Consider the following 21,354-nt stretch of genomic DNA (forward strand, 5'->3'; position numbering starts at 1 on the left):
CCTGCCAAGCGAGTTTCATCATTCCTACGTATAGGGGCGCCACCTTTTAGCTTCTAAATTGCTAGATAAAGCAAAGAACGACTGGCTGCCGCGGTCACGAAATTTTATACAGTATTTGCGCATCTTTTCCCTTTTCAATCAACGGTCATAATAAATGAATGCATGTATTAAAGTGGACCCTATAAGAATTAAATTACCTAAGATAAAAATAAACAACCCAAACGAAACGCCTACTTATAGGTGTTACCGGTACATATACGAAAATTTAATATATGTATTATTTTGAGTAAATGCCCGACCTATTACATCCAAATGTTACCGCGTTACTCGTACGCCACCATTCGCCCCCCGGACTATAAGCAATCGAATGACCTCGGTTCGTCGCGCTGTTTCTCGTGTTCGTGCATCAACGCGTACTTCGGAGAAAATCGTCTCGCTCTTCGAAGTTTCTGAGGAATTCGAGATGATTCGATGGTTGCTGGTATAATATAAAGGAGGATTGTTTGGCGCGGAGAATTTATTAATCAAGCAACGTACCGCAAAATTTACTCGAACCGCGCTCAGTATTTTATGTTCGCTTGTTGTTGTTCGTAGTGGTTGTAAAATCTTGTATTTCGTGCGTCAAGAAATACTATTTGTCATAAAATTGACCAAATCAAATTAGTGTTAATGAAGAATGGAGCGCTGGCTTAAAGGTGTTGCAAAAAATGTGGTTCGCTTGGATCAAGGTGATATGACGGCGTCAAGTTCTAGTTTTATGGTTTCAAGTTCAAGTAGTAAAACATCTAATGACACACTGAAGGTAAAATAACGAAAGTATGACGAATCATACATTAATCTCGGATTTGTTGATTCCAACGGCTCACCTCTTTGTATTTTGTGCAGCAAACTCCTTCCTAATAGTTCGATGGTACCTGCTAAGATGCGCCGACATTTAGAAACTACATCCCGACTTCAAAAACAAAAGTAAAGAATTTTTTCTACGTAAAAAAGAACAATTACTAAGAAGCCAAAAAACTATGATGTATGCGACTCAGACTGATAATAAAAAGGCCACGGAGGCATCGTATTTGGTTAGTTACGGCATTGCCCAAGCAGGAGAAGCATCTTCCTACAGTGCCGCAGAACGATATAGTTACGCGCCGAATTGGGGATATCACAGCGGGGGATCGGAATTGGTCCTACTCGGAATTTGTCCTACGTTTACGAATCCGGCCGAACGGTTAAAAACAGTGTTGTCAGAACTCTAATATATTCTTAGCAATGTGACCGAAATTCAGTTCAGGGAGGGGGATACTGTGTGAAATTGAATGTGATACCAACCATACAACAACTACAACGAATAAGGCCGTTCAACCTAGAACTTATTGTTGTGTGTGTTGCAAAGATGGAAGGATTTGGTAATCAAAGATTTTTTGATCAAGAATTTATTAATGAAGCCAGAAGGTATGAAACTTTTAATAAAATTTAAATTTAAAATTAAATCAGTTTAATACTTATACAAATTATTATAAAATAGACAATATATGAGGAAAATCGTAGTTTTATGACCAATATGCTCTATTTTTTTTTTAAATATACGAAACCTGATCCAACCTTGGGCCAACCTAACTCGCCCTAACTTTGTGTTATCAAATGATTGAATTGTGTTGTTTTGAATATTTTAAGAAAATAGAGAATATTGGTCATAAAACTTCGATTTACCTCATATATTTATGGCCTATTTTACTTGGATCGTTACGTTATTGCCCGGCCATTATCGTTAATGTACGAATTTTCATCATTGACCGTAACATATACACTATACAGAATACCCCATATTTCCATATAACTTAATAATACAGTTGCCGCCCGCGTGCGCCATCTAGCTATTAACAGTTGCGACACAGACAATCCATCGCATCGGCCGCTATTTAGCCGCCGAAATTCGTAAATACGACGTTGTCAAATATAAATGCCTCCTATCCTTGCTTCTATTTCTATATCGAAATACAAACCCAGGATTTTCGAGGAAAAGCCGAACCGTTCCGATCGACCGTAGGACAAAATCTGAGTAGAACTAATTCCGCCTTCTCATCACAGCAAACATAACACAAGAACTGGTTTCACGGCTTCAAAATAACAAATTCGTCTTGCAAATGGATAAGTCGACTGATGTTGCTGGACTGGCCATCTTGCTAGTAATTGTGCGATATTCATATAAACATTCACTCGAAGAAGACTTGCTTATGTGCTCATCGCTGCCTACTAACACAACCGGAGAAGAAATTTTTAACACGATTAACATATTTTTTGAAGAAAACCAACTCGTTTGGAATGATTGCATTGATAATTGTACCGATGGAGCCAAGGCAATGACAAGTAGAACAGCAGGATATCACGAATAAAAATGAAAGCGCCAAATTGTAGTTCCAGCCACTGCATCCTGCATAGACAATCACTCGCGGTTAAGAAAATGCCACCAAATCTAAAATTGGTTCTTGATGAGTCAGTAAAAATAATTAATTTTGTCAAGTCACGTTCACTACAATCCCGATTGTTCTCAATATTATGTGAAGATTATGGTAGCTATCATAAAACACTATTGCTCCATATTGAAGTGAGACGATTGTCTCGGGGTAAAACTTTGACAAGGCTTTTAGAACTAAGAACAGAATTAGGATCTTTTCTTATTCCTTTTAATTTAAAAGACCGTTTGTCCGATAAAAGCCGGGTATTTAGACTAGCATTTTTAGCAGACATGTTTGGAAAACTTAACGAATTAAACCTGTCACTACAAGGAAAACAGACAACAGTTTTCAATGCTAACAACAAAATAACTGCCTTTAAAAGGAAATTAGATTTTTGGATTACTTGTTTTGGTAAGAGAGAAATCGAAAGCTTTTCATTGCTAAGTGAGCTCCTTAGTCACCATAGTCTTAGTGATACAGAAATATTTCAAAATGAAATATTTGTTGAATTGGTGCAATATCTCAATGATCTGCAAGGGACTTTTGAATCTTACTTTCCTGAAGAACATAATACAAAACTGAAAATAAACGCATGGATTCAAAACCCTTTTTCATCTAAATTGCAGAAGCCTGAAAATATGTGAAATCAGATCTATGAATCATTTCTAGAAATGACATCGGATACAAGCATGGAAAGATTGTTCAAAACATTTTCACTAAATGATTTTTGGTGCAGGGTTCGTGATGAATATCCACAACTTGCCACAGAGGCTTTGAATGTTCTTGTGCCATTCCCAACAACGTATTTGTGTGAAACGGGATTTTCAGTATATACAGCTATAAAAATAAAATACCGCAATAGACTGGATGCCGAACCAGACATGAGAATTCAACTTTCTTCTATCAAGCCTGACATTACCCAGTTAATGAGGAATGAAAAACAATTACATGCCTCGAATTAAATGAACTTAGTGTTATCATTTGCTTACTAACTCACTACTTACTGCATCTATCTTTTTTTTGAATGATTATTAATAAACAATTCACATATAACTGCTTTTGCTTTTAGTTTAGAGTTTAGGGTTCCGTTAAAAATTTAGTTTTTTAAAAGGGTTCCGTCACGAAAAAAGTTTGAGTAACTTTGATCTAACTTATATAATTATACTACCTTATTGATTCATGTCATGTTGTACCAGCTACTATTTGTACTACTACTTGTAACATTAAATTATTAATTGTTTACTGTTGGGCTGTTTTCTAAATAAATATAGCACGTACGAATTACGCATATCACACTACCCCAAATCGGGAGTGGAGTATTCAGAATTTGTTTTTGGGGAAGGGGCTATATACTATACTATATAATATAGTGTTTATCAGCCAAATGGAATAAATTCCCTAATAAATAAATAGGGACATTTAGAAAAAACGCTCAGACACGTCGCTTGGTATTTTTACCTGCCTACTTTTACCAGTAAATTTGCTTTTACAGGGTGTGTCATGTAACAGTGGTCAATATTAACTTTTTTATGACACCCTGTAAATTACTCAATTTTGGAATCTTCAGAATACTCTAAACATAGTCCATATTTAATGTCCTGTGTTAATTTTGACCCTGTTTCGGATATATTTATTGCAAAAATTAACACTAAAAACAAAGAAAATTATTTGGTTACATAAATTCGTTATTACACACTCGAAAACTAATAAGTAATACTGTTTATCTCTTAATTAAACAAAAAAAAACATTAATGACAATGTAGGAGATGTTCAATATGCTCGCCACGAACCTCCTGGCAACATCCTAGAAATTTCTTCTAACGTTACTCAAGATATCAGGCGTAACCGAACCAATCGCATGTCAGATCAGGGGATCGTGTTGGCCATTCCATTGGTCGTCGTCTCCATAGCCTGTAGTTTGTCAAATTTGGCACGACATTTTGGAGCAGTGTTAAATAATTTTCACCATTCAAATTGCCATGGATGAACAAGGGACCTATAATATGCTCTCCAATAATTCCTGTCCAAACGTTGACCTTTTCAGGGTGTTGGGTATGTTGTTCTTTTATCCAGTGAGGAGGATTTTCTTTAGACCAATAGCGGCAATTTTGTCGACTTAACCTTAAACTTCATGGTCATGCTCATGAAGTTTAAGGTGCACTCATCAGAAAATAGAACATGCTCTGATTGGATCTCATTGTTATCTAACTTTGTCATCATTTGCTCACAAAAATCCGTTCTATCAAAATCGTCTTCCATCAGTTCCTGAGTTGGTATAAATTTATAGGGATTTATTTATTTTTTTTTCAATGTTCGAATAATCGATGAATGGGGCTAGCATTCAACATTGGAGCTGCTTTTCGACCAGAAATGAATTTTCCTCAAACTCAAGCATAATATCCAATTTGATATCACTTATTTGCTTCGCAGCTGTTTTTTAATATGCCTTACATGTTCAAGCTTACAAAACTACTTTTCTAAATCACCCCTTGGGATATTCCATGAAAATTTCCCGAAATTGGAAAAATTTTCATGGAATAAACAACCAACTTGCATTTGTTTCCGTGTGTTATTTCCATAATCAATCATCTGTATAATTATTATTTTGTGCGTTTCTATTAAATGAACCGTTCTTCTTATGAGCAGTTAACGAAATTCAAATCTTAAACTAAAGTTTATTTATTTATTTTTTAATCTCGTATCAGTAAGAAGGTATGTCGAAATGGTTTATATTTACTTTCCCATTATTAAAATTGAAATAAAAAATTAAAATTAAGTGTGTTGTAACGAATTTTTGCAATGAATCCGAAAACATACTGTACGTGAAATTTGTCGAGAATATTCTGAAGAATCCAAAAATTGAGTAATATACAGGGTGTCGCAATTAAAACAAGAAATTTGATATTGGCCACTGCTACATGGCACAATCTGTATATTTTTTTTGTTTAAAAAAATAGGCAAGTAAAAATAACTATTATCTGCGTTTTTTCGAGAATACCTCAATTTGTTTATTATGGAATTTATTCTATTTGGCTGATACACACTGTAGGTATGTCGTTGCCTTAAAGAAAATCACACCGTAGAATTTTTTTGTTTCTAACGACAAATTAGAAGAACCCTTATTTTACAAAGTTGGGGGGTGAAAAATCGAGGTATGCGGGAATATTGATCCTGCTTCTCAAAACTCTTAATATCTCTAACAGGTTTTTAAAAAACAAACAATTCTTACTCATTGTTACTATTTTCTTTTCAGTTCTTAAGCAGCTACAGTATCCAATATAAACTTTTACTGACTGGTACCCCACTACAAAACAACTTGGAGGAATTGTTCCATCTGCTAAATTTCTTAAATCCACAGAAATTCAATGATTTACAAATATTCCAGAATGAGTTTGCTGATATATCAAAGGAAGATCAGGTACTTTATTACTTTTTTTGTTCAATATTTTTAAGCCCTCTTTGAACATTTAATCAGAAGATAATATTTATTTCAATTCGTAATCTCACTATCTTATTTATTAAATTTTCATTAACCCTTCAGGTTAAAAAACTGCATGAAATGTTGGGCCCACACATGCTGCGTCGTCTAAAGGCCGACGTACTGAAAAATATGCCTTCAAAATCAGAGTTCATTGTGAGAGTAGAACTTAGTCCGATGCAAAAGAAGTATTACAAATATATTCTGACCAGGAATTTCGAAGCCCTGAATCCGAAAGGTGGCGGGCAACAAGTTTCATTGCTGAACATCATGATGGATTTGAAAAAATGCTGCAATCATCCCTATTTGTTCCCCGCCGCTGCAGAAGAAGCTCCTTTGGGATTGCATGGACAATATGATATTGGACATTTGACAAGGGGTAAGTAAGTACGGGGATTTCATTGGGAAAAAGGGTTTCACAAAATCCATAATTTATCGGTCTATCGCCCTATATAACCGTAATTTAGCGTGGTTTAGCAAAAATACAATTTTCTAATTCTCTTGAATTTAGAAGAACCCTTTTTTTTAATTTCGAGTAAGTAAACTTTGTAATATTTCACGATAAGAAACATGGTGGCCTACCTAATACTTGAGATTGGTGAGACATGATGACCTACCTAATACCTAATACTTGGGACTACCAGAATAAAAAATCCAGGTCAGGCTTTGGTAAAATTTTCAGGGTGAATTATTACCCTGAAAAGTAACATTTTAAATTTTCCTTCGTTAGCACATTAAGAAAAATATATTCTGGTTAAAAATTTGTAAAACTTTCCGTAGAAAAAATATGTATGAATAGCTTGAAAATGCTTGAAAATTAAATTAGCTGGTTTAAACTTCAAAATACTTTGGAAAAAAATATGCGTAAGTGTTTCATTAATTATTTATTATTTAAAATAAAAAATACACATTATTTACACAATGGAAGAGATTCAAAATCAAAATAGAGCATTTAATATTTTATATATATTTTTTTTCAACATTTTTAAAAAATGTTTTGTGATGTATTCTTCTAATAACATACGCACAAATAAAACAACCTGTTTTAAGTAATTTCTAACGACCATCATCTGTTTATTTGAACAAAAAAAACTAAGAATACTGAAAAGTGTATTAAAATAAAAATTACATAATTTTCTCATTTAAAACTGCAAAGTTGGCCCTTGGTTTTTATTGTCTTTAATAAATTTGAAAGATGTTTTTCAAAGTTTTGCTACGTCTATTTGAGCTAAAAATGCCTGCTGTTAAGTGCTGAAACAGCGGTTGCTATGGTGAAGAAGTGAGCGTTATGTAAACGTTATTATATATGTACATTATATATATGTTATATATATATACAGGGTGTCCCGAAAGTTTTCAAATCCCCTTTGCTTTTTTGCAGCTCCGTATATTGGTTTGAAAAGTACCAAAATAATTTCCTTTTTTAATATTACATAAAAAATGTATATCTTATTAAAGTCGCCAGGAGCGACCATTTTCGAAATAATCGTATTTGTAGGTTTTCATAATATGTGAATGACTTAAATTCACTAGATTTTTAGCAATGCAATTCTAAATAAAATTAATACCTAAGATTATTGATATTAATAATATGTAAAATTAGAATAGTTACTAAATAAAAAAAATATTACGACTTCTTTGTTAATTCTTATATCACTACCAAAGTAAATGATATTTATTTATTTTTTATATATTTTATTTAAAATAAATATACCAAAAACAATAATAAACAAAGAAACATACAAATAACGCTACTATAACAACTGTTCAAAATGCAAAATGCATTAACTTCAATGCATTTTGAAATTTTTTAACATATTTACAGAATTTACAATGTTTAAATTTAGTTCATTTAGATTATTTATAGGACTATCATAAACAATTGATTCCAAATATCCCTAAATACAGAGAAGTCCATGGGGTTTAAGTCTGGACAACGCGCAGGCCAAAGCAAAGGTCCTCCACAGCCAATCCAACGTTCGGGATATTGTTCGTCAAGGTAATTGCGTACCTGTCGAGAAAAATGCGGTGGCGCCCCATCTTGCATAAAATACATGTTCTGCCTAACATTTAATGGTACATCTTCTAAAAGACTTTCAAGTTCATTTCGTAAGAAATTTGTATTCAGTATCAGTATTTGAAATTCAGTATCCCACATATGATAATTTCTAAAGTTAAATACGCCGCGTCTAGTAAATGTAGCCCCCTCAGTAAATAACACTCTGCTGATAAGCATTGCATCTGCGTTTTGCATATTTTTAAACTGACGACAAAACTGCATTCTGGCTGGCAAATCTGGTGGGATCAAACACTGAACTGGTGTAAAGTGGTATGGATAGAGGCCTTCTTTCTGAAGTACTTTACCAACACATGATTTTCTTACACCCAGGGGCGGCTAGTGCATAAGAGCTGCAGAACCCCCAACATTTTCATACAGATTAACTATTTTTGAAATTATTTAATATTTTTCTAAGTTAAATTAAATTAAAACCTAACAAAATAATAAAACAGTATATTTTCGGCCGAGAACGTCATATAGTAGGTCTCAATGCCTTCAATCCGCGGTCCAACGCACCCCGAACGAACACCTGATTATTACAGTCGGCCAAGTAAAAACTGTTGGCGTGACCATCACTACAGTTACAATGCCATTAACGCAACCTAGCTGGACCACATTCAAGTTCTGTGCTCCGCGTTGAGCCCTTTTCCTGGCCCCGCACCGCACTTCGCCTAAGTTTAGATAGCGAATTTTAAGTCGGAACGGAGCTGCAAACATTTGCAGTAATTCTGCTGACTGTTGACGGTTTTGCATTTAGTTGTTGGTTGTTTTTTTTGCGTTGTGTGTTGTGCTGTGTTCAGATCTCTATACTCTAAAAATGAATGTGGTGTATAATTTGATTAATATAAAATAATTCTCCCAATTTACGTACAAAGAAAAAATAAAACTAAAAGAGGAAGAGCGGCCGTTGCCCGATATTTTAATAGAAAAGTGTGGTTCAAGCCGTAGAAAATCATATTAAAGAATTTTTATTCCAGATATTTATGCTAGAAATAACTGGATATGCGGATGTAATAAAAAAAATGATCTTTTTTGTTTCCTTTTTATTTGGTGGGGGACAAATCTTGGACTGTAGTTGGCGTAACTGACCTGGTGCATCTAAGTGAAAAAATTAAACGCCACGAAACATCGAGAAATCATTTAAACAATGTAATGAATCTGGGTTTGTTGGGTAATGTTAATATTTGTGAAAAGTTGGACAGTGCCTATTGGACAAATATTCGATTATATAACGAGAACGTAACAAAAAACAGGTATGTTCTAAAATTATTGACTGCATAAAATTTTGTGGATTATTTGAGCTTGCGCTTAGGGGCCACGAACTTTGACATCGGAAAACCCAGGTATTTTTCGAGGTCTGATAAATTTTACAGCTGAACTTCATAAAACAGTGGCGGAACATTTAAAAGACTCGAGTGTATTTAAAGATATATCAAAAGGTATTCAAAATGACATTTTGGATTGTATATTGGAAGTTTGCCACGAAAAAATTTTAGACGAGATTCGCACAGCTCCATATATTTCCGTTATAGCAGATGAAACAACGGATGTGTCAGCCAAATCTCAAATGGTTGTAATTTTTAGATACATCCAAAATGGGGAACCGGTTGAACGGTTCTGGACTTATTTGGAGCCACAAAATGTAAATGCAGAAAGTTTGACTGCTGATATTCGCAGTGTCTTAGACCCGATTTTAGAAAATTCTAAGGGTAAATTGATAGCTCAAAGCTTCCATCGTAGCAGCAGTAATGAGTGGCAGAAATACTGGTGTTCAGGCGTGAATTAAAGATCAGTACAAATTTGCTCATTTTGTACACTGCTATGCGCACCACTTGAATTTAATAATGTCTAAGCATCTGAGAGCTCCCAAGTTCGAGTTTTTTTTGGCAATCTTCAGGAAATTCCTTTATTTTTAAAAAATTCTCCGCAGCGCGTAGCTGTGCTTAATAGAATTGTTGGGAAATAAATTTCCCACGGAGCACCAATACGTTGGAATTTTAATATTAGAACAGTTAACATCGTATTTGAACATCGGTAATCTATGCTTGAATGCATGGAAGAAATAGAAAATTCATTTATTAACTCAATGGCATGTACCGCAGCTTCCTCAATAAGAAGAATATTACAAGATTCAAAGTTTATTTTCTGGCTAAAATTTGTTCACCGTATTATGCCACACACCGATATCTTGTACAACGAATTACAAAAACGAAAAATTGATCCTATAGAAATCACCACAAAATATAAGTTTTTGAGCAGAGCATTACGACAGTAAGAAATTCAATTGACGAAATTATTAATGAAGCCAAAGATATTGCATCCTTGCTTGAATGTGAAGCAGGACCTCCTAAAAGAAAAAGAAAATATGACAGTCAATTCGATCACGGTATTGCTGCGTTAGAAGTTTGTGACATAATTATTAATTGCGCTAAGGATAGATTTCATTTTAAAAATCATTTATTAGCTGCTTCATTGCTGTATTCTGACCAGTTCGCTAACTATATTAATTATTTTCCTGATGAAAAATTAAAAGTAACTTGCGATTCATACCCCAACTACCTACTATTCATACCCCGGACTTAATACTAGTTTTTTTTTAATAAGAATACCTATATAACTATTTTTTTTTTAATAAGAACACCATTTAATGAAAGCTATATGAAAAAGTTTAATTTTGTCTAGTTTAAAAAAACATCTTTGATTTCTCCGCGTTTCTCCCCTTTTTTGCAATCTTTTATATTTTATCGATGAATGTGCAGCACTCATCGATACGCATCTCTCACCTAACCACGAGCCGCCACTGCTTACACCCGAGGCTGCTGCTATTCACCTAGTACTTAACCCGGGATTTTTTGCTACGCGGACTAAAATTTCTTCTTCCTGTTCTTGGGAAATATTTTGGGCGGCCCAAAACAGGCATTTTTGGCTGAAATGATCCAATTTCTCCTAGTCGGCTATGAATAATTTATGGTTTGATTGTTTTGTGTAGTCTATCTGGAAATATTTTCTGATACCTGCGTCTTGCATGCCGTCCAAATTTACTTGCCGCGTAAACACAAAGCATATCACGCATCTCAAATTGCTAAACAAACTAGGCATCATTTAAAATGATTAAACTTAAGAGAAAAACTTTTTTATTCGTTTTAAAAGTGTTATATTACATTCAAAAAGTTTGACATAAATAATACAAACGCCAACTTGTCTCCAACGCCAACTGCCAAAAATGCGATTTTAATAAATTAGTAAATAAATATTATTTTAAACATTTTATTGAAAAATGCTGATTATGTCGAAAATGGTTGCTCCTAGCGACTTTAATAATGTATAAATTTTTTATGTAAAATTAAAAAAAGGAATTTATTTTGATACTTTTTAAACCGATATACGGGGGTTAGGGGTTCTAAAAAAGTAAAAACTAACGCAACGAGCGCCCTTTACCGAAAACACGAAAACTGTATACCAACTTTTGTTTTTCTTTTTAAAAGACTTGTATATTTTAAATTTCATGTCAGTATGTCAATTGGATCAGGACCTATGAGAAAAAACGATAATTCAAATAATACTTTGACACCCTGTATTTCAGTTACTATTAAAGTTAGGATAAGGCAAGTTCTGCCGTCCTTAGTTCAAACATCCTAACTCGCAAATCGATAAAGCTGAAAAAATTGATGTAAAAATTTTATGAAAACTAATATGCAGTCCTCATGTTTTGAAGTAATTCTCTAATTCTTTTTATATTCTTAGAAATTTGCTTTTTACATTTGTGGGTAAAGTTTAATAAGGGACTAGATTCAATATTTGGTGAAATTTTAGAAAAAAAATTTAGATAGGACTTAATTTAATAAAGTAATTATAATAAAAAATATATATATATATTTGGACTGATTTTTATTACAGACACAGGAGTTACATTTCAAATTAACATTATAACTAAATTACTCACTAATAAAATATTAGAACGATAAAAAAGTATGAAAGTAAATAATGAAATCTTACTGGAAATCTACATTTTCTTTATTGTCAGTATCATTATTTTGGGAAACGGCTAATTCCTCCAGAATATCATTCGGTTAGCCGGAATAATAGGACGTAGCTTAGAAGTCAAATTTTGCTTTCTTTTTAATTTTACACCTCGACATTGTGTTCGGCAAGAAGGTTTTGGTTCTTCCGAAAAGGCATTTTTGTAGTACAACACATTTTATCCCCTTTTAAAGTGCAAATGTATCATATTCTGCAAGTAAGGTTTGGGAACATTTTTTTGAAGCTTAAACTTGGATGAACAATCTTTCCATTCAAAAATGTTTTGTATGTTCATCTCTTTTATATAGACCTTAGATGAGTTTGCCTTTTTTACAGCCGATTTAAAATCATTAAAATCGATCACCTTACCGTACCTTTTCAATAATTGTTCTACCTGGTGATGGAACGAGTCCGCGGACATAAAAGTGTGACCAGATTGAAAGTATTTTATTCCCAAATTCTCCGGTTCAGGCTCGGTAGAGTTTACAACGTAAGTTGCAACAAACAGTTACAACAAAAAAAAAATAAAGCCCACGTTTTGTTTTGAGCTGCACAGTTGTCTAGCCGAATCGTAACATAAGTCTCTGTTATATAAAAAAACATTTTAAAAAAAAGTTGAAATTAAATTTTCCTTATTTCGACCCGCAACCCATTTGCTTAGCACTTTTCGAATATGCCCCTACTGGCATATTCGAAAGCATTTCATAGAGTTTGAAACCTGGACTATAAATTCAGCCATATTTTCATTTAGGCTCTTTTTTTACGACTTGTAGAATTTTTCTCCGGACTTTTGTTGGCTCTAGACAACCCTCCCTGTATACCGATTTTTTCCAAAAACCATACAGTTCTCAAGCCTCCATTGAACTTTTAGTCCTGGAAATTTCAAGCGGTTTGAAGGTTTCGAATTTGAGTTATTGCGTTCCAAAGAATTTGACATTATGCCTCCTGTTTTGAACAACTTTTAGATTCTTGTCTTCCAGAGACACCTGAAACCCCTAAATATAAAAAAAAGACTTAAGAGTCAAAAATCTAGGGTAAGAGTAGCCATTGACAGGCTAAACCTTATATTATACTTCTGAATGCACAAGGTGTGTCTCTCTCGTCTCATCAATGAATATTCTACAAACGGAAAGCTACTTAGGACATTTTAACTTATAAATAGATAGATAGGACATTTTAATTTGGGATTATCGTCTTTTCTGCACATAGAACAATATATTTAGGTGAATTTAAGGCATAAAAAATGTAGTTAGGACTTTCTAATTTAGCCAAGGAGGTAGATACCATTTGATAGGTCAATAAAATGTAATAAGCCAAAAAAAGATAATTTTGTAGTTAGGACGTTTTAACTAAGGAGGGCAGAGTTGACCTCAATCACATTATTTTGACGTAAGGAATCTACTGTTGTTCTACGTCCCATTACTTTCGGGACACCCGGTATAAACGGTTCAAATTGTTCTTCACAGAACGAATTATGGCTTGAATAGTTATAAATGATTTTTTTTTTAATTTATTTCACTAAATTCCTCCATTTTTACTAGAGTTTAACTATTGAAATGCTTATTTTTAGTTGTTATATTTATAATATAATATATATATTTGTGATGCCATTTTTACTACATAATTGTATCTTGATATTATTTTCAGTTTTTCGTATACTGGTAAAATAACATAAAATTATCATGCGTTCTTCCGTAATTACTTCATAATACGACGTAGAAAGTTTCAATCTTACTGTCAATATCTATTCCGCAATTACCTTTTATCTTTTCACCCTACATGCTATGCAGCAATTGGTGCAGATGTTTAAGAGACACTCTGTATAGCAATTTCTATGAAATTTGGTTTTCATCAGAAAAAGTCATTAATTATTTCTTTTAAAATTTATATCTATATGTCTTATATAAGTCGTTTTTCCGCGAGGTGCCTTCTAATTACGGAAAATAATTCTTTAGATAGTTGATTTTTTATATGTGTTTTTTATTATTTGCAGCTGCTGGCAAACTAGTCTTACTTTCAAAAATGCTTAAGAGGCTTAAAGAACAAGGCCATAGAGTATTGATTTTCTCTCAGATGACCAAAATGCTGGATATTCTAGAAGATTTCTTAGATGGAGAAGGCTATAAATATGAGCGAATTGACGGTGCTATTACTGGAAGTCAACGACAAGAAGCTATCGACAGGTACTAACCACATAAATATTTAAATAATTCTTGATGCTAAAAATGTACTTGTTTTTAGATTTAACGCTCCAGGTGCTCCACAATTTGTGTTTTTATTGTCAACCAGAGCTGGAGGTTTAGGTATTAACTTGGCCACTGCAGATACAGTAATTATTTATGACTCTGATTGGAATCCCCACAATGACATCCAGGCTTTCTCTCGTGCACATCGTATCGGTAAGTTAATTATATACTATGAATTTTCAACGTTCTACGTAATTGGCACTTTTATCTTTTATTATTAACATTGTGAGCTAGCTTAATAAAACATTAATATTTTTAACATAATATATTTGTCGTCTGCCAGAAAGTATGTATGTTTTATCAAAAATAGTAGGATTTGACTATTTATATATTTGAATAGTTAGATTATAACTCAGCACTCAGTTAAACAAACTTACTTGCCCTTAGGAAAAAATTTATTTAAGTTTTTTTACCATTCACTGTTATTTTTTAAGTCTTTACTTTATTACTTTAATAAAAAAAAACACAGACATTTTTTGCGGCCAAAAAAGACAGGGTGTTTAGGTCATACCTCTAGAAAAATAACCAACATTTTTTCCTTCGTCCAAATCTCCCTGAGACAGTCTGTAATTGCAACCAAGTTGGGACACAGTATACAATCTTTCCTTTAGAGCTGTGCAGGAGGTGGAAAATCAACATTTAGAAAAATAAATCTGAAAACAGTTTTACCTCCTACCAAAATTCTTAATTTTTTTCTCGACACGTGTTGCGCTAACGATGTCAGCAGTCAACGATGTAAGCATATTCAGGAGAATATTAAACACCAGGGACAAATAACCATCTTCCATTCTTAGATACTTTTGTCATCAAAAATAATAAAATGCTAGAATATAATATTTATAGAACAGAACGAAAAAATTACCACACGTACCACATTTCAAACAGAATAAAATAAGCAAACTTTCATTACAATATCGTATGGTATAATGGTGGGTATCAGTTAAGTTAAGAAATGTTTTAGAAAACTCAAAAGACAAAATGAAGACCAATGGAAAGTCCGGGATCTATGAAATCAATTGTAATGAGTGTGATAAAAATACTTAGGGCCAACAAGAATATCAATTAATGTTTATTTTTAAGGTTTAAAGAACATGTAGTGAAATATGGAAGGATTGAAAAGTCAAATTTGAGTGAACATGTTTTAAATACTGGCCACTTTTTAATAGAAAATTAAAATATAAGATAATAGATAATTTATAATTAGTAAAACCAGTTAGTAACAATTAAAAATTAGATGCATACGAAAGTTTAGCAATATCGATAGACTTAATAGGGATAAAGTACTAGATAGTTTTGCCCCGTTAACCTTTAACCTTTAAATTTATAATTTACATAACCAAAAGATGCATTTTAAGCTTTACCTGTGGGCCATGAGGGGCTTGTAATCATAAACATACATAAAGAAACCAACTAAAAGGTTTCTAGCCTGATAGTACCATGGAAAGGTTCGATTTTTTATAGGTTATATCTAGTTCTCCGTTGACTATGTTGTAGTCCCTGGCCTTCCTTGTTTTCAGCCCTAGTTGTTCTTGTTCTGTTGATGGCTCTGCTACGAGGCAATTTGCCAGCACGATTTGGAGATTCGGGAAAACCGTCGGGTATGTACCCCGAATCGACACTTTTACTATATTAAATCATCATTCACAATCGAAACTTTTCAATGCACGATGTCGCCTCCCCCACGATGCATCCGGCATTCAGCCATAGTTGTTCTTAGGACAGTAAAGAACCACAAATGCCTAAAACTGAGAGGTTTTTCATCACTATGATTTCAGTTTTCCAGTTATTTTCGTGAATTTTCCTTCATGCTATTGTAATGTTTACATGTTCTATTATGCAAGTTCGAAGATTTACCTACCTTGGGAAGCCCTGGTAAATGAAGAGTCATGCTCTGCTTGGCAAAATATATTACAAATTATGATTCGGTTTCCCGCGGTTTTCCTGAAAAGCCGTTTTTCTGGTACACATGTGACCAACTTATGTCCCACTGTTTTCACCTAGAAATATCCGGTTTTGAGAGCTGAAACTAAGTTTGTTTACCATATAAGGTCAAAGCCCGTACCGTTTTCACGACGAAAAACTATTTCCAATAAGTTTTCCCAATTGCATTTTTATCCAACGATTGATGTTCGTTCCGAAGATGTTCGTGAGTCGTCGGCATTCAAATTCCTGCCATGGGTATAAAAAGGCTCCAGGACCACCAAGCTGACACATTCGTCGCAGTAAGGTCGTACCATACCTTTCAAGCGAAGTACCAGTAATCTTTACGTATTTCAATACCGTTAAACTTTGTCTTGACATTGATAGTGTGAATTGGGTTAGGTAAGAGCCACCTGTTGATAGTTGACCGGCTGCTTCCAAGCTCGCGTATTAAGATCTCCATCAAATCTGTTCCTATTAATATCGTTCCGTCCCGTTTTATTTTATTTTATTTTGAAACTGTTGTTTGGGACCATCTTTCTTCGTGTTTTGTAAGGCATGTAGTAAAGGGGTGATTAAAACAACCTTTCATTGATTCCGTTCGCGAAAAGTTATATTCTAGTTTGGAACCAAAGAAACACTCACTGCGGATTCATTTTATATTTATTAAATAATTTGTATTATTAACTTTTTATTTTCTGCTCTGTCCGCGGCCGTACTGTTTCATTTATTTTATTGATGAAAACTACTGTTTGGACACTATCTTTCTTCATGTTTTGTAGGGCAGACAGTAGCCGCGTTTATTAATTATTACTTGTTTTCTGAAAGTGGTGAAAGACAACTAATAACCGAGTCCGTGATATTATAATTACTATCCGTATATTAACAGAGCAGGGGTAAATGTTGACCGCTTGATTGGCGTTGAGTTTCTGGCTTTGCTTCACGAATGCCGTAACCGCTTGTATAAAAACCCCATAACCCCGTCCCTTAAATCATACTGTTTTGCGTCATTAAAAGTGTGCCGCATTTTCCGGTACATTTGCCCAAATAACTGCCTGTGCTTAATCATAGAAAATGGTAATGAGGGATTATAATATTTTAAGGACACATTTGTTTATTTATTTTTAAGTAACCAAATTTACCGTATTTGTAATAATAAAGATTAATAGCAATAAGATTTTCATTCAGACAGTCTACTTTCAATATCTACCTGGTTTCTCCACTGTTTGAAGTCTTACCCGAGAGGCTAGAGGGGACTCTAAGCTCCTTTAATTACTTAGAGTGGCGCCCGAGGCATTTTTGTCAACTTTTTTCCTATAACTGTACAAAGAAATAGTGAGGGGGGGTGACGGATACCCTGCGACGTCAAAAGTTAGAGGGTGGACTTACGTCAAGTACGTAACGAATCCTGCTACAAGATTGCAAAGATTTTCCGCTCTATTAATAACATTTCTAGTATACAGGGTGATTTTTAAGTTGATACTTTTTTTTTAACTCTTTATAGAACTCGGTAAAATAAACATTTTTTTCAAATACCTTTATTCAAAAAACCAAAAAATTGCATTGCCAAAATATTCTAAAATGAGTCCAATACGGTCCTCTCTAATTTAAATAAGTTGTTCAAAGTTGTCACCATTAACTTCAACACAACGATTTGCTCGACGTAACCACTGTTCCGTAACGGCACGCAATAGAGAAATCGGTTTTTGTCTAACTGTTGCCGCAGCCTGCTCAATACGTGCTATTAGTTCTTCTTGTGTGTCGATAGGCGTCTTGAAAACTAAAGTTTTCATAAACCCCCACAAAAAAAAGTCACATGGATTTAGGTCTGGCGACCTTGGTGGCCGTGCAACTGGTCCATTTCGGCCAATCCACCGATTTGGGTAACTTATATCCAAAAATTCGCTCACTTCTCGTCTAAAATGGGCTGGTGCTCCATCCTGCAGGAGCCACATAGCTTGCCTGATATTCAGTGGCACGTCTTCTAACAGAACAGGCAGATTATTTTGCAAAAAGTCCAAATAAACATCGCCCGTCAAACGGTCTGGTAAGATAATTGGTCCAACAAGTATCCCATTCACAATTCCTGCCCACACATTAGCAGAAAAGCGGTGTTGAAAATTGGTTCTGCGAATTTTCGCAGCAATGCAAACATGCATATTTCGAAAATCGTTAATTCCGTTTCGGGTGATCATTTTCATGTTGTTGTAGGAACCATTCACAAAACTGAACTCTGCGGGGGAAGTCTTCAGGCAGTAGCGCTTGGACACGTTGAACGTGAAAGGAATTAAATTGATTCTTGGGCAATGTTGTCCATACTTTTGTTTGACTTAATCCGACCTGCCCTGCAACAACTCGAGTACTTGTTGTTGGATCTTCTTCGATGAGATTTAAAATTTGTTCTACCCTATGAACATTTTCAGGTCACCTTCCTCTTCCTGCATGCCCTCCACGATGTCCCCGTAAATCGCCAGTATCCCTAGCCCGTTGAATAAGATTTATGAAACTTCTGGGTGTAGGATGATTCGCAAAGGAAAGCGGTCTGCGTATAATACCGAAGCAGCAGCAGCATTTTGACGACACTCTCCATAAATAAGCAACATATCCATAAGTTCATTGTTTTCATAACGATGTGCCATTTTTAGGATTTGCAAATTTAAAATTAACAACAATAAACCAAAAGTGTCTAAGATTAACTGATCGGTACAATGCGTGATCGATAATACAAAAATTCGAGCAGAAACTAAACATAAACAGACGATGAAAAACAAACCCATATTCACTTTTTTTATTCTGTATGTCCCTTGTTTTTGAGTGTATCGAAAAAAGTTATTTGAAAAATGTATATTTTACCGAGTTCTATACACAGTTAAAAAAAAAAAGTATCAACTTAAAAATCACCCTGTATAAAGCCACTTGTAAGTAATTCAGTATTAATCTTCTCCCGAACGTGCTAACATCGTTTGCGAAACACGTCTGGAGAATAAAATAAAAGAGTTTGGGTGGTAAAACTGTTTTGTGATTTGAGTGTCAAACCAAAAGTTCCAACCATGAGACTCCGACATACAGGTCGTGTTTTCGTTCGTTACTTATAGGAAACCGCATAGAGGCGAAATTTTGCAACGTCGCGCGTGTACTACTAATTTCGGCCGGCCCGAGGACGGGATTAGTAAACATCTGACTTTTGTGGGAGCTGCTTCGTTTGGCGCCAAAATGTCCCAAAATATTACGCGAAAATCCAGGCATTTTTAAAATATTTATTTTAATGCGGGTTTTACAGATATGACAGTGTGTAAAACCCGCATAGAATTGTAATCTTAAAATGTGTAAATCTTAAAAATCTTAATATGCTGTGTTTTGCATAATGAAAATTAAAGCGTTATTCTAATAAAAAATAAAATATGAACTCTGATAAAAAATCAGAAATAAAACTCTAATAAACAAACTTAACAACATATCATTTTTTAAATAAAAGGCTCAAATAAACCGCCTTCTTTCGCTAAACAAAAACTTAACCTATCGTAAAAGCTGTTTCGCACCTCCAAAAGAGTTTCAGGTAAAATGGAATTTGGCACCTTCCACAATTTTATTTCGCAACTCCTCTAAATTTGTTGGCCTACTAAATTCATGCTTGTAAATGGTCTGCTTAAGGTAACCCCACAAATAAAAGTCATTTGGAGACAAATCTGGAGATCTAGGAGGCCATTTAATATCGCCAGTCCCACTAATAAGGCGGTTAGGAAAAGTATTTGTTAAAAATTCAGGCAGGAAGAACTTGGTTTTGCAGCAACTCAAGGTACTTTTGGGCGTTTAAAGTGCCATCAATAAAAAATGGCCCTATAACATTGTCGCCCAAAATACCTGCCCAAACATTCAATTTCTGAGGATACTGGGTACGAAACTGAAAACTTCTGTGCTCGTTTTCCTGACACCAATAACGAACAATGGAAGGATTGTGTTTGCCATGTAATGGAAAAGAAGATTCATCAGAAAACAAAATATTTTTTTTAAAATATTCGTTTTCATTTGCCTTTTCCATCATACACATCTCGTGAGAGTTTCTTCGCCACTGGTCTCAGGAAATATTTCCTGAATTTTTAAATACTTGAAACATTTGTACCCATATTTTTTCCAGATACGAGCAACAGTTTTATTGCTCATTCCCAGTTCCTCTCCAACACTTCTAGTGGACCGTGTCAAATCAAGTTCTAGGGTACTGCAAACCATTTCTTCCCGCCGTTCTATATCCTGGACCACTTCAACAGGTGGTTCTTGACGTTTTGAGTGGAATTTTTTACAATCTTGAAGACAAATAGATGTCTTAAAATTTGTAACCACATTTAAAACCGTTTTTGCACAAGGAATCGGTCTATTCTCAAATGTCACTGAAAACAAATCTCTACATTGTACTGCCGAATTGCCTCCATAAAACCATTTAATTAGTTGAACTCTTTCGGAAAGGGTATAAACAGCCATAGTGAAAAAAAAACGAAAATAACGTTAAAAAATTATTAATGCAACGTGCAGTAACACAGCAAAGTGAGGTCTGCTGACTCCCGGTTTAAAAAATAAAAACGAAAAATTCCGCCGCCTGCAAGCCGCAACCAAGCGGTGTTGCCATTATTTTGGGTAATACGTAGCTCACGATAACACGATCTATATAAGACATTGTAAAGTTCTTAGAATTTTGATAAGTCTTGCTAAATATTAGAAAAATTCCACTAAATAAGTCTTTCATTTCATTACTCATTGATTTACTAAAAAACAAAATTGAGGAATTTTTAAATAAAAAATAAAAAAGGCTAGAGACAAAATTAAAATTATTAAAAAAAAAAATATTTACGGAGATTTGCAAGTGTTGAATATGGGACTCCGTTATTTTCATAACATTTTCTGTATTCTTTTTATGTAAATATAGAAGTACGTTCCTAGTTCTAGTAAGTTCTACTAACTAGATAGTTCTTTGATCTAACTTCACGAGCATTTTTGGACTATAGTTTTTAAAAATAAAACAATAAAATCTGCCAAATCCATTAAATAGAATTCACTTACGTTGTGTACGAGTATAACAAGCCTACATACCTCTATTTGTTATATCGACTCATCACATAAAAAACACCATTTCATCTATGGTCTTGATAAAACTTCAATTTATATTATTTACTTGATTAACATCAATTT

The 21,354-nt window shown here is 34.1% G+C and overlaps 1 protein-coding gene across 1 annotated transcript in view; it reads left to right on the forward strand.

Moving 5' to 3' along the window:
* LOC126746628 (chromodomain-helicase-DNA-binding protein Mi-2 homolog) overlaps window positions 1–21,354 on the forward strand; it is a 175,347-nt gene that overhangs the window by 92,766 nt on the left and 61,227 nt on the right. Inside the window, exons 16-19 of the mRNA XM_050454957.1 lie at window positions 5,704–5,868; window positions 5,992–6,307; window positions 14,001–14,190; window positions 14,249–14,406. Of these exons, the coding sequence (XP_050310914.1) occupies window positions 5,704–5,868; window positions 5,992–6,307; window positions 14,001–14,190; window positions 14,249–14,406 (829 nt within the window). The remainder of the gene's footprint in view (window positions 1–5,703; window positions 5,869–5,991; window positions 6,308–14,000; window positions 14,191–14,248; window positions 14,407–21,354) is intronic.

This window comes from Anthonomus grandis, chromosome 17, assembly GCF_022605725.1.
Source record: "Anthonomus grandis grandis chromosome 17, icAntGran1.3, whole genome shotgun sequence".
Taxonomy (NCBI): domain Eukaryota; kingdom Metazoa; phylum Arthropoda; class Insecta; order Coleoptera; family Curculionidae; genus Anthonomus; species Anthonomus grandis.